The sequence below is a fragment of the Bos taurus genome, chromosome 10 (genome assembly GCF_002263795.3).
Source record: "Bos taurus isolate L1 Dominette 01449 registration number 42190680 breed Hereford chromosome 10, ARS-UCD2.0, whole genome shotgun sequence".
NCBI classification, from domain to species: domain Eukaryota; kingdom Metazoa; phylum Chordata; class Mammalia; order Artiodactyla; family Bovidae; genus Bos; species Bos taurus.
The window spans coordinates 88,576,968-88,590,884 of record NC_037337.1 but is presented as its reverse complement, the minus strand read 5'-3'; the positions used below and the strand labels follow the sequence as shown (position 1 = coordinate 88,590,884).

The following is a 13,917-nucleotide window of genomic DNA, read 5'->3' as shown; positions in this document are numbered from 1 at the left end:
TTGTATTCACTGAGTACCATGCCACTTGATATGCTCGATTACACTGTCATTGCACTTTCAAAGTCTAGTTTTAATTGTAGATCTGCTATAACATTGCTATTTGAATTCATATTCTGCCTCTGGGTGAGAATGTAGTCCATGAGACTGCTGCTAGAATACAGTCAAAGGAGTACGTAGAATGAATTTGCATTTGTTTAAAAATACTGGCCATAGTTACAAGACTGTAAAATTCACACCACAGATATTTCTAAGCCTGATGCAAAACGGCCCAGAAAGTGCATTTTAGATAAGATAGCTTTCTTCTCAAATCTGACTTAAATTGGAGTTGTTCAGACTCTAGGGGTGGTTGTAGGTAAAGGACAGAGTCTGTATCATTGCCTTGCACTCCAGGTGGGAATACTAATTGAGGTCTGTGGCCACTAAGGTTTCAAGATTCAAAAGACAGACACAGAGGAGTCCTTTAAGCTGAGTTCCAATTAAATGTGGAAGGAATGGAGAAATAGGGAATCATCGTTAGAATAACAGTAATAACTGATGCAAAGCTTTAAGGTGAAACAGGTAATTTGCATAGCCTCAAACTACCTCCCCCAGTATGTTTAATACTGGTGGTATTTACTCTAGGTCTGTGCTGTGCTGTGCTTAGTCGCTCAGTTGTGTCCAACTCTGCGACCCCATGGACTATAGTCCACCAGGCTCCTCTGTCCATGGGGATTCTCCAGGCAAGCATACTGGAGTGGGTTGCCATGCCCTCCTCCAGGGGATCTTCCCAACCCAGGGATTGAACCCAGGTCTCCCACACTGCCTGCAGATTCTTCACTCCCTCCAGGAGGCGGGGAGCTTAATTCTCCTCCCTTTGACTGTGGGCTGGACTCAGTAACTCACTTTTGATGAAGAGAATATGAAAGAGAAACACAGTAACTGTGGTGAAGAAATTTGCAGACACCACCTTAACCCAGTGATCAAAGTCAACATCTCCAGTAATAGATCATGTCAATGCCATGTACTTCCTGCCATGATTAACTGATATCATCATCTGTGTGATGGTTTCCCCACAAAGTATAATTCCATGGGAAACATGAGACAAACTGAGGGAAATCTACAAAATACCAGGCTGCTGCTGCTGCTGCTGCTAAGTCGCGTCAGTCGTGTCGGACTCTGTGCGACCCCATAGACGGCAGCCCACCAGGCTACTACTCTTCAAAGTGTCAAGGTCATGAAAGACAAAGAAAGATCAAGAAATTGTCCTATATTGGAGAAGACCAAGGAAACAGGACAGCTGAATGCAATCTCCAACTGGATCTTGGAATGAGAAAAGGACATCAGTGGGAGAACTGTAGAAGTCTGCATCAAGTCCATAGTTTGTTTAATAGTTCTGTGCTGGTGTTAATTTCTTTGTTTTGATAAAGGTATCCTGATTACATAAGATGTTAACATTAGGGGAAACAGGGTTAAGAGTACATGGGAACTCTGTACTATCTTTGCAACTGTTCTGTAAAACTAAAATTACTTGAAAATTAAAAAAATTTTTTCCATTTAGTGACAATTGCTGACATGTTGTTTGTGACATGAGTTGTGCTATTTAAGCAGCTTGCAACAAGGCAGGTGAGTAAAATTGCTGAGGTATTATAAAGCTGGTAAGGCTCTACTTTGAAATATACAATCAGGCATATAAAAGGAATGGGCAATTCATCAGTTCTTCTACAAATATTTGTCACAAGGTTATCTGTTATCTTTTGTTCACTTGGACTGAATGGTTAAAAATATTTTGAGAAATAATTTTTTAAGACAGAAAGCTAAAGTAAACGCAGTGCTATCTTGTCTATTAATAGCTTGTCCCTAGAGTAAGTAGGGACAAGAAAAGGACAATATAGAAATATTTTCTCCTTTTTTACCAACGAGTGTATCACTACAAATGGGAAACACAGAAGAGCAGTTTCCAGAGCTCTCCTGGCCAGGGAAGAATAATAATTAGTGCTTCTTTTCTTCTGCACTCCTCCCAGTCTAATCTATACATTTAGCTCTTCTCTGGTCATCTTAGTATGTCCTAGGAAGGACAAAGGGAAAGGTGAGTTATTTCTATAGGGGAAGAATGAGTAGTTGCAAAATTATGAAAGTAAAAGGAAGTTGAAGAGAACAGAAACTGGCCATGAGTTAACTGCAAGGCTTATAAATGGGACTTCCCTGGTGGCTCAGACGGTAAAGCGTCTGCCTGCAATGTGGGAGACCTGGGTTCGATCCCTGGGTCAGGAAGATCCCCTGGAGAAGGAAATGGCAACCCACTCCAATTTTCCCCTGGAGAATTCCATGGACAGAGGAGCCTAGCAGGCTATAATCCATGGGATCCCAAAGAGTCAGACACGACTGAGCGACTTCACTTCACTTATAAATGGGAAGCACAGTTTATATGTGATCCAATTTCTTAGCAGCCATGTCCAAAATTCTGTACACTCAAGCAACCTGTCCTGACTCCTCCCAATCTCTAATGCCTATGAACAATGATAATTGAGAGTTGGCATGAAAAAGATAGCTACATTGCTTAAATGTTGTTATGAGATAAAATTGTGGATGTACTGTACTAGTGCTATAATTACAATGGTGCAGTAACAAACGCTTAGTGTATCAGTAAGGAAGGTATCTGTGGTATGCTTAAGGTCACTTTTGATCTCTAAAAAGTTACCTGTATCATAGTGTATAATTAGCTTTTTTTACGTGGACCTGTCAAGCAAAGCTTATCTAACATACCTGTAGGAATATCTTGATCTTTGTTACCCTAGTGATTTCAAGGAGAGGCCATATTTGTCTACTGCTTTGATAATAAGTATTCCAAAGTTTGCTTATTCAAACTTTTTGGAATATAAGGAGAGACTACTGGGTTCATCATTTACTCTTGAGGATTTCAGAAGATATTTAAGACCTCTTGCTTCTTGCAAGACTAGAAAAAGCATAATTAGAATTTTTATCATTCACATTGATATTGTACTTTTGGAATGAAAATGTCAAGGAAAGCAAAATGACTTGGCAGACTCTTAATACGTTCTCATGATGAAAAGTTGAAGTTTTTGGTGTTTAAATGTTTTAGGAATTTATATTACAAGTTACTGTACATTTTTGCAAAACTTTTGCAAAAACTTTTGCATAAACTTTTGCATTTCTGTTCCTTATTTTTATTTAGAAAATTGAGTACATTACATACATAGGTAGAAATTAGAGCTCATAAAAATGGTTGTAGTATCTTTGAACATAAAAAGGATAAGATATTTACCTCGTAGTACTTGGTAGCTACATGAAAGCATGATTGTAATTAATAATTTGTAATAAGTTGCCCTTTTCTATATTATGTATATGTGGGTTCACAGTTACAAAATTATTCATTTAAAGAGGCAATATTTAAAAAAGAGGCTATATAGTACAGTGGTTTAAATAGAGCATGGATTGGGATATTACACAGAATATATTTGAATCCTGGCTCTTATTATCTGAATGATTTTGTGTAAGTTGCTTCACCTTTCTGGCCTCAGTTTTCTCTTCCGTAAATGGGGATTAAACGAAGTGATAGATGTGTGGTGTCCAACATACAGTAAAAACTCAGAGAGGATAGCTATTGATGGAGTACAAGAGACTAAATGTTCACTTCAGTTCAGTCGCTCAGTCGTGTCCGACTCTTTGTGACCCCACAAATCGCAGCACGCCAGGCCTCCCTGTCTATCACCAACTCCCGGAGTTCACTCAGACTCACGTCCATCGAGTCAGTGATGCCATCCAGCTATCTCATCCTCTGTTGTCCCCTTTTCCTCTTGCCCCCAATCCCTCCCAGCATCAGAGTCTTTTCCAATGAGTCAACCCTTCACATGAGGTGGCCAAAGTACTGGAGTTTCAGCTTTAGCATCATTCCTTCCAAAGAACACCCAGGGCTGATCTCCTTTAGAATGGACTGGTTGGCTCTCCTTGCAGTCCAAGGGACTCTAGAGTCTTCTCCAACACCACAGTTCAAAAGCATCAATTCTTTGGTGCTCAGCTTTCTTCACAGTCCAACTCTCACATCTATACATGACCACTGGAAAAACCATAGCCTTGACTAGATGGACTTTGTTGGCAAAGTAATGTCTCTGCTTTTGAATATGCTATCTAGGTTGGTCATAACTTTCCTTCCAAGGAGTAAGCGTCTTTTAATTTCATGGCTGCAGTCACCATCTGCAGTGATTTTGGAGCCCCCCAAAATAAAGTCTGACACTGTTTCCACTGTTTCCCCATCTATTTCCCATGAAGTGATGGGACCAGATGCCATGATCTTCGTTTTCTGAATGTTGAGCTTTAAGCCAACTTTTTCACTCTCCTCTTTCACTCTCATCAAGAGGCTTTTTAGTTCCTCTTCACTTTCTGCCAAGGAATACGTATTTAACAATTTAAAGGATTTCTTTATATCTTGTTGTCAGAAAAATGAGTTTATATATTAACAAAGATAATTTTTTTACTGTCTAAATCATATGACTTACGGAATTATATAGTTCTAAGGGCTGATCAAGAGTTACCTAGGGGGAAACTCCTTGGCAGTCCAGTGGTTAGTACTCTGTTCTATTGCTGATGAGAACTCGGGTTTAATACTTGGCCAGGGAACTCAGATCCTGCAAGCCATGTGGCGTGGCCAAAAAATAAATAAAACTCACCAAATTCCCCTTGGGTGGGGAAAAAGAAAAGAAAAAAGGAGTCACCTAGGGAACAAATTCCAGGGCCTACCAGAGACCTAATGAATCAGAAGCTCTGGAGCCTGGAACCCAGGAATTTTTTTTTTTAAGTCTCACTTGATTCCAAAGCCTATCCAAGATTAAGAACCACCAAGGCAGAGCATTTATGGGCAAAAGTGTAATGAATGAGATGGTATGTTGAGATGGGAGGTATTTAAGCAAAGGTTAGAAATGAGATTATATATGGAAAGTTTTATACACTACAAAACACTATACATGGAGGGTACTGTTATGCAAAGATAATCATGGACTGTTGGTGCTGGAGAGATCTTAGGAAACTGAGGTCCAGAGAGGTTAATGTTAACTTGTTTCAAAGTTAAGGAGTAGAACAAGCAAAACGCACATGGTGGTTTTTTTTTTTTTTTTTTTAGTGCCATATGGGTATTAGAGACATAAAATGCAGGACAGCTTTGGAGGTGAGGCTACCATGGGCTGGGAAGATCGGGAAAAATTTCCTGGGGAGATGAGAATTGGCTGGGGTCATGAAGGATGACTAAGATTCATAGTAGTCATGCAGGGGGAGGGGGAACTGAACAAAGATATATTAGTAGGAGGAGGAATGCATGACACAGGTTTTCGAGGGTGTGAGCTTGACCTGTGAGGCTGGAGCAGGAGATTCATGGTGGTGGGAGAACACTTGTGGAGGATCCTGAATCCTAAGCTAAGGAGTTGTGTGTGTGCTTAGTAACATTGTTGTGTCCGACTCTTTGCAACCCCATGAACTGTAGCCAGCCAGGCTCCTCTGTCCATGGGGATTCTCCAGGCAAGAATACTGGGTGGGTTGCCAAGCCCTCCTCCGGGGGAATCTTCCCAACCCAGGGATTGAACCCAGGTCTCTCTCATTGCTAGAGGATTCTTCACCATCTGAGCCACAAGGGAAGCCCACCACTGTAAAGCTAAGGAGTTGAGACTATCTAAAGAAGGCTTCTGAGGAGAATACTGTGTAAATGGTTGGAAAGTGACAGTCTAAAATCAGGGCCCTTGAATCCAAAGGGCCTGTGCTGTGCTACATTGGTTCGGTTGTGTCCAACTCTATTGTGACCCTATTGTGAGCCCACCAGGCTCCTCTGTCCATGGGATTCTCCTGGCAGGATTCCTGGACTGGGTCGCCATGCCCTCCTCCAAGGGATCTTCCCAACCCAGGGACTGAACCCATGTCTCTTGTGTCTTGTGCATTAGCAGGTGGATTCTTTACCACTAGCACCACCTGGAAAGCCCCCAAAGGGACTATAGACAGAGGCTAAAAGCAGGCTACTGGAATGTTGTGTATATTCTAGTAAAGGTCTGATAAAGGTCTGAACAAGTGGGAATGGAGAAAACCAGATGCTATAGGAGGAGAGAGAGTTCTTGGGATCTTTGTGGGGAATCAAAGGAAAGAGTGGAAGCAACCACTTTGAGCCTGGGGCACTGGGAGTATGATAATACCACTGGCAGAAATCGAAGGCCAGGTTGGAATAAAAGGAGGTTGGTTTGAGATAGATGGTAGTACTGCTGCAGTGCTCTATCAGGAAACCATACACAACTCACCTTCATGTCCTCAAAATCTGTTATCCCCATCTGAGGGAGGTTTGAGCAGTTTACATGTATGAGTTTTCGGCCACTGATGAAGTTTGTGGTAAAACACTCCTGTCAGTACAATGAGAACATCACTCAAAAGATGGATGGCAAATACAGGAAGAAAAAGCAAGAAAGAGAAAGGGAGGAGGCAAAGAAGGAAAGAGGCAAGGAGGGAGGGATAAAGAAATCATGTTTGTTGCTAGCGCTGTACTGAGAAAAAATAATTTTAATAATCCTAATAATCCTACATATTTTAAACTCAATTAAATTTCATAATGCTGCTTATTTTTATTTTTTGGGGGTATGATACAACCAGTGCTTCTTTCTTACCTGAACTACATTTTTAAGTAGAGAAGTACCAAAGATTTCAGATCTTGCATTGTCTGTAGTAGCCTAAGAACATACTTGGCAGTGAAATAAGAGGATTCACTCCATTTTAAAAAGAAAACTAGTCTTGGTTAATTGGCTATAAAAATTAGTACTGGTGGGTGATCACAATACATATAACACATTTGGGGTAGATACTAACAATACAAGTTCAAGTTAAGGGAGCTGCTAATAAAAACAAAGTACCAAAAAGTCTACCTCAGGGACTTCCCTTGGTAGTCCATCCAGTGGTTGGGAGTTCGCCTTCTGGTGTGGGGGATGGATGCAGGTTCCATCTCTGGTCGGGGAGTTGGGATCTCACATGCCACAGAGCAGTTACCAAGCTTATGAGCCGCAATGAAGACCCAGTGCAGCCAAAAAATAATTTTTTTTAAGCTTAAAAAAAACCCAAACCAAAAAAATCTACCACGGATGAAATCTTTTTAGGAATACAGATTTCTATGAAAAGAAGCCTACGTAAATTAGTCTTTATTCAAGGATTGTAGAGAAGTATAATCACTGTGATGAATAGGAAAAACAAATGTGACCTTTCCCTCCTCTCCCAGTATACAAATATATGTATATATCAGTGCAAAGGCCAAAATTAAAATCCAAGTTACCTCTACCATCGTCCATGCCTGTCCTACACTTTTTCCAGTGAAGACGCAAAATCTCAGGTAAGGATAGAGGAATAAGAAGTAAAGGAATGAGAGTATGTAACACACACACACAAATGTTATTTTTGTGTACCTTGTATTGAGGGAAGCCTAGCTGGCAAATCCACGTGGCAACTTTTTCTGGGCTCCATTGAAGATACTCAAATTGTAGATCAGAATTTTTTTCTGGCTGGGTGTCTCTATCTTTATATACCAGTTTCATTGACTCTAGGCACAGATCTTGCTTTTCACCACAGGACTCTTTTAAATCCCTCTGAGACTCAGAGAAAAAGGAGTAGAACTCATAATTGGTATCAGAAAGCTGGAACAGATTTTGGAGTTCTTTAGAAAACTCATAATCTGTATTCACTGAGTCTATATCACTTATTGGAAGAGGCTCTAATACATAGTCTTTTGAAACTTTAGTTTCTTTTATTAACAAATTTCCTATTGGATAGTCAGAGTACTCAGCCTCATCCCTGTTGACAGAATGTTTAAATTTGATTGCTTCTGGCCTATCTTCCTTGGCAAATTCTACAGGTGTCTCTTTTCTAAGTAGTTGCTTGGTTTTATCCAATAACTCTAAATCTATCTCCCTAGTTGGCTCTGTTTGTGTCTTCTCTTGTTCTACAGGTGTCTCTCTTCTAAGCAGTTGTTTGGTTTTATCCAATAACTCTAAATCTATCTCCCTAGTTGGCTCTGTTTGTGTCTTCTCTTGCACCTCTGGTTTGATCTTCTGTGGTGGCACTTGACCTGTTTCTTCAGTTTTCTCTGGTTCTTTCTTTGGAAACTCTGCTTTAGTTTGTTCTGGGGGCTCTGGACCCTTCTCCTCAGTTGACTTTCTTAGTGTCTCCTCTGATCTGAACCTCCGTGATGGTGTTCGATCTGTCTCCTCGGTTGACTTTTTCTGCTTATCTTTTTTATCTACTGGTTTGGTGTCCTGTGGTGGCTCTAGAACTCTCTCTGAAGTTGACTTACTTGGTGTCTCCTCCTGAACTTCCGGTATGGTCTTTCCTGATGGCTCTCTAACTGTGTCCTCGATTGGTTTTCTTGACTTTTCCTCAGAAAACTCTGATTCAGTCTCTTCTAGTGGCTCTGGAGTTTTTTCTTGTGTTTCCTCAGTAGCTGTACTCGGTTTCTCTTCTGGAAACTCTGGTTTGGCCTGCTCAGGTGACTCTGTCCTTTTCTCTGTAGGTGACTTACTTTGTATTTCCTCTGGATTCTCTGATGTGGTCACCTTTGGTGGCTGTTGATCTGCCTCTTCAATTGATTTTCTTGGTTTCTCACTTGGAGATTCTGGTTTGGTCGGCTCTGTAGGTTCTAGACCTGTCTTTTCATATTGCTCTCTGAGTGTCTCCTCTGGAACCTCTGGTTTGCTCTCTTCTATGGGTACATCCTCAGGAACATCCGGTTTGGCTTCCTCCTCTGGTTCCTCATGCTTTCTGTCCACAGGGCTTTGCAAATCCTTCAAAAGCTCTCTTTCTATCTGTCCAAAAGTCTCTGATTTTACCTCTAGGGGAATCCCTAGCTCAACCTCGCTGAAAAGGTCTATCCTGAACTTGTGGGGAACCTCTTCCAAGGAGGTCCAGGTTGGTTTTAGGTGCGGAGGCACATCTTTAGCACTCTCTGGTGTCTTCTCTTTGAAGGCCTCTTCCTCTATCTCTGGCTGTGGCTCTTGGTCAATCTCTACAGGAATCTCTGGGCCTGCCTCTGCCACGCTGCCTGGTTCGATATCTTCGGTCATCTGAAGAAACTGAAGTTTCGGTCTCTCAGTCTTCAGGTCTTCATTTTCGTCAGAGGGGGAATCGTAATCCTCTGGGACTTCAGCCATGACGCAGATGAGCCGTCGCGCCCAGGCCGCCTAGCAACTCCAACTTCCAACAGCGTCTCTATGGAGACCACGACTTCCGGCCAGGTCTCAAGGAATCTTCCCCCTCCCCGGGTTTTGTTTGTTCTTTCAAGCACTGACTAAAAATCTGCCATAGCTGACTGAACTGAACAACCCCCCTCTGCCCCGCCCCCCGAGCCCGGGTCGCCAGCCTCCGCTGACCAGAGCTCCCGCGAGGGCGCGGGGGCCGGCTCGCTGCCCCTTCCGGCCCGCGGGCTCCGCTCGGCTCTTCGCGGCGGAGCTCGGCCTTCGGCTGTTTCCGGAGCTCCCGGCGGCGGGCGGCAGAGGCGCTGCGGGCGCGGGCTGCAGATGTCGGACCCACGGGCGGCTGAGGGGCCGGGCGTCTGGAGCCCCGCAGCCCGCCGAGGGCCGGCGCGCGGCCCCGGGGACAGCTCGGGAGTGGAGGGGAGCCAGGCGGCCGCCTCAGGTACGCAAGGCCGGGCGCCGGCGGGTGCGTGCCGTCGGCCTCGGGGCCCCGCGCTTCGGCGCGAGGCTCGGGCGAGCTCCGTCCGGTGATGCCTGGAGGAGCGGACCGGCCTGGGGGGAGCACCTTCGCGCGCGGAGCCCCTGCCTCGCCTCCTGCCCGGGCCGCGACCCTCCTGCGCCTAGCACCCCCATCCCGGCCGCTGCCATTCTCCGGGCTTGCTCTTCGCTCGAGATTATTTTCTACTTCTGTTTTCGAAATACCTTAGTTCCTGCCCGCTTCCTTTCTTAGATCAGCCCGGGTGGTAGTGACCGAGCTGCTGTGCCCCCGGCGGCTCTTCAACCTTCAGCATACGCCCGCCCGTCACTCCTTGGCTGCTGACCCCCGACCACGCCGCCCTGGCTGCCCCAGGGTTTCTGGGTACCCGCCCTGATCCTCACCTCTGTCTCAGGTCCCGACCTTCTTCCACGCGCCTCTCCGCCCGCATCCGAAGAGGGAGCCTCGCCTTCATCTGTCCAGAATCCTATTTGCTCTAGCCTCTTTCCCTCTCCTCCACGCCCTGCACCTAGGCCCCCCGCACATCATCTTGCATCCTTTTCTGTCCATCAAGAGTGGGCGGGATGAAAAGCAGAGTTGGAAGTTATGTAGGCTCTGGGGTCTCTTTGAATGAACATAGCGGCCAAGGCAGGAAATAGCGTCCAAGTAGGAACGTTGGCGACCTGCCTCATTCTCCGGGACCCTCTTCTTCTTGTTCCGGAGACTTATCTCGTTTCTACCCACGCTAGTTTCCTCCGTGTGGATTGCTACATTGTTCGAAGGCGAAAGTGTCCCGCGGTTGCACTTTTACGTTTCACGTCTCCTTATCTCTACACGGAATGCAACTGAAAAGATACTCCTTTGAAATACAGAAGGGCAGGTGGAGAGAGAACTGGTCTCCCCAAGTAGCAAGTATGAATTAACTTTCCAGTTCTGAAATTAAAATCGACCCCATATAGTACAGGTGGTCCATGGAGCCTGCGTTGGAGGCTGATTCTTTGATTTACTTGGGCAAGTTATTTTTCTGTTTGTTTCCTCATCTATACACTGTAGTACCTGCCTGAAAGACTGCTGGGAGGATTGCATAGACCAGTGTGTATGAGGCGCTTGGTGCCTAGCCCAGGGTATGCAGATTACTGGTGTTCCCCATTACTGTGAGAATAAGGTCTGTTTTTGCGCACTGAAACTCCATGTGCGGTCAGAGGTGTTCTTGAATGTGTATCTTCCAGCATGGTGACTTTCTTTGTCTTTTTCTTCTGTCCTAAATAGCTCCTATTTCCTAATGGGCCAAAGTACTTGGGACACACACACACAAACCCCTTTGAATCACCCAGCTTTTTCCTTTTCCTGTGACTTTATGTTCTCTTACTTTAAAACGTTTAACAATTTTTGGCTTTTTCCTTCTTACGAACTCTGATGCTTTGTAGTAAATCAGAAATTTTAAGCCTACTTTCTGAAAGATTGAGCAAATGAACACTCAGAATGTCTCATTAACATCTGTTCCTTGCATCTATCAATATTTATAAATTAAGGCTTTTTTTTTTACTTCCTCTTTAGATCTTTGTGGCAAATATACCCAAGCACTTTAAATATAAAGGCCTTAAGAATAGTCCAGAAATGTGTTGGAGGATAGTGGGTTTGTCTCTGAGTGTGTCTCCCCCCAGCCCACCCCTTGTAATTGGTTCCTGCGTTCACATTTTCCTCCCAGGACTTGATAGAAATACTTAGGATTACTTCCTTCCTCTTGCCCTCAGAAAGCAGGGTGAGTGTTGTTTCTTTTATGTTGTGTAGGGGTTTGTTATTGTGGTCCGGAACAACCTCTTCCCCTTAAGGTAACATTTGTTGTTAATAAAATAGCTAATAAAATAATAGTAATGAGAGCTTACAGTAATTGAATGCTTACTCTGTGCCAGAATGTGGAAAAAGATTTCCTTGTATTATCTGACTTAATCCTGTCAACAGTCATTTCCTCCCCATTTTACAGAGCAAGCTACAGCTGAGAGAAGTTAACTTACTTGCCCAAGTTAGGTGTGGAGTTTTCACCATCTGTATGAAATTGTTACTTTGTTTTGATGAAGTTCCCAATAGTATATTTATTTTTTGGCCATTAATCAAGCATTGATATTCTCGGGCAGGTAATGGTCTTTGCCATCAAGGGGTTTTTAGTTTGGTAAAATGAGACTGCCAGGAAGAAAAATCAACAATTCAAAACTTCATATAATTGGGTGTCTTTTATTGCAGTTGTTTATGTGCGTACCCCCAAGAAGTCGGCTGGAGGGTGGAGATAGAGCCTATCTTGTCTATTTCTCTCCTGGAGCCCTTGATGTTGTGTCCTAGGTGTTCTGGAAATGCTTGCCAGATTGTGAGACGAAGTCTCAACATACATAGAGATTTGAAGGAGCATCCAGTGCGTATCAGGAATGTTCTTTAGGTTAAAGCAGTGGTTCTCAACTAGGAGAGATTTTGCCTCTCCTAGGGGACATTTTGATTGTCACTTGGATTGGGAAGGAGAGGAAGCGCCATCACTGAGATACTGAGACTCAGAAACTTCCCTCCATGTATAGGAAAGAAGTAAAATATTAGTTGCTCAGTCGTGTCCAACTCTCTGCGACCCCATGAACTGTAGCCCACGAGGCTCCTCTGTCCGTGGAATTTTCTAGGCAAGAATATTGGAGTGGGTTGTCATTTCGTTCTCCAGGGGATCTTTCCAACCCAGGGATCGAACTGGGGTCTCCTGCTTTGCAGGCACATTCTTCACTGGGTGATCCACCGGGTGAACATCCTCCAGTGCACAGGACTGCCCCCACACAGAGGATTATCTGGTCCCAGGTCAGTAGCGCTGCTATCGAGAAATCCTGAATTAGAGTTAAGCTGGGTTCCAAAGCGCTGTGGACAGCATGCATTTGCCTTAGCTCAGAGGTGTGTAGGCTTGGGAGTAAACTCAATACGCAGCTTCAAATTAGGAGTTTGATTGAATCCTTGTGCCGCCTTCCTCTGAAAAATGACCCAATGAGTAAGCAATGGAGTAACCAATAGAGACCTAAAAATGAAATCAAGAGGTTTCTGTCATCCTTTCTTAGAGGGAAAAGTGCAGTAAGAAATGAGATTGGACATGCAGTTGTTATTGAATTAAGGGTTTAGATGTCTCAGTGTGTCTTATTCTTTCAAAGCAGGGATTTATAATTATCCAGAATAACTGTGACTTGTTTTTTCAAAGTATTCTCAATAGAGACTACCTTTTCAGGGTCTTCATATTTGTCAGCTGAGGTTTTGATTATGAACTAAGAAAAATGTTGATGTTCTGAACTAAGCTCTCCAGTGGTCATAGTGTTCTTGTTGCTTTATGAACTGTAATTATTTTTAATAGTCTTTTATTTGGGGCACCTGGGTCCTTCAATTCCCAAGAGGAGAGAGTGAGCACTCGTTATAGAGTGAAACTGAGGCATACGTTACATCACTTAAGAACAGGTCTTTTCATTCTTTCATGGCTTGTTTGTTTGTTTGTTTGTAGTTTAGGGAGCTTTGGGGAAAATAAAGGGCTAAGTCTGTTATAACCTTGAAGTCAGCAGTAGAACTTGGTCTGTTGTATATGACCCTGAGCTATCAACTCATGTAGACCGTCAAGGACTGCAAACAGGTCAGGTGAACTTGAACTTGTTTGTTATTCGTATGTAGGACTTAGAACAGTGCAATAAGTCTTTCTCCAGTTTTGGAAATGTTGCTTATCTGTGGCTATTTCAATTTCAATTAAAATTTTAAAATTAGTAGTTATCGTGTTGGATGGAGCAAAAGAGTGGATGTCCATGCCAAAGAGTCCCTGTGGTTTTGGGGTTTCTATTGTAGTTTTATATCAAAAGAGTATAAATTGCTTCTGCCTGTGGTTATTTCTTTTTTTTTGCAGCAGTTGTGTTTTTATGCGGTTGAGGTGGTCCATTTAGTCCCGTCATAATTCTGTTTGTAACGGTACAACCGAGGTTTGTAATCTGAATGACCATGGAGTGTGACCCACTCCCGAGGGCTAAGGAGAAACTGGATCACATGGACGTGGTCTCTGGATTTGGTTGGACTCTAAACTCAGCTGGTTTCTTTTCGTTTAAGCTTCTTGAATCTATAACCATGTAACCTGCTTTTGGTTCCTCTGTAGTTGAATCTAAGAGGCTAGGCTAATTATCTCTTCGCCACCTGTTTAGTGAAGGGAAAGTCCTATGAGACCTATTCTGAAGAACCCTGAAAAAGCCGGCGTTTTGG

General features: G+C 43.5%; 2 protein-coding genes across 5 annotated transcripts in view; one reads left to right on the top strand and one right to left on the bottom strand.

Moving 5' to 3' along the window:
- The window catches only part of SAMD15 (sterile alpha motif domain containing 15), a 45,272-nt gene extending 35,897 nt beyond the window's left edge, over positions 1 to 9,375 (bottom strand). For 2 of the 4 annotated variants that reach the window (XM_059890950.1, XM_005212258.5), the window contains exons 1-2: positions 7,416 to 9,375; positions 6,270 to 6,368 (exon numbers count right to left, since the gene is read on the bottom strand). In XM_059890950.1, coding sequence (XP_059746933.1) covers positions 6,270 to 6,368; positions 7,416 to 9,152 — 1,836 coding nt within the window. In that variant the 5' untranslated portion in view covers positions 9,153 to 9,375. Of the gene's footprint in view, positions 1 to 4,208; positions 4,378 to 6,269; positions 6,369 to 7,415 lie in introns of those variants that run through there. The other 2 variants (XM_059890949.1, XM_010809675.4) reach the window with 2 other exon arrangements.
- Positions 9,376 to 9,518: 143 nt separating this feature from the next.
- Positions 9,519 to 13,917, top strand: part of TMED8 (transmembrane p24 trafficking protein family member 8) — a 29,392-nt gene continuing 24,993 nt past the window's right edge. The window contains exon 1 of the mRNA NM_001193012.1: positions 9,519 to 9,636. Within this exon, the coding sequence (NP_001179941.1) occupies positions 9,519 to 9,636 (118 nt within the window). The remainder of the gene's footprint in view (positions 9,637 to 13,917) is intronic.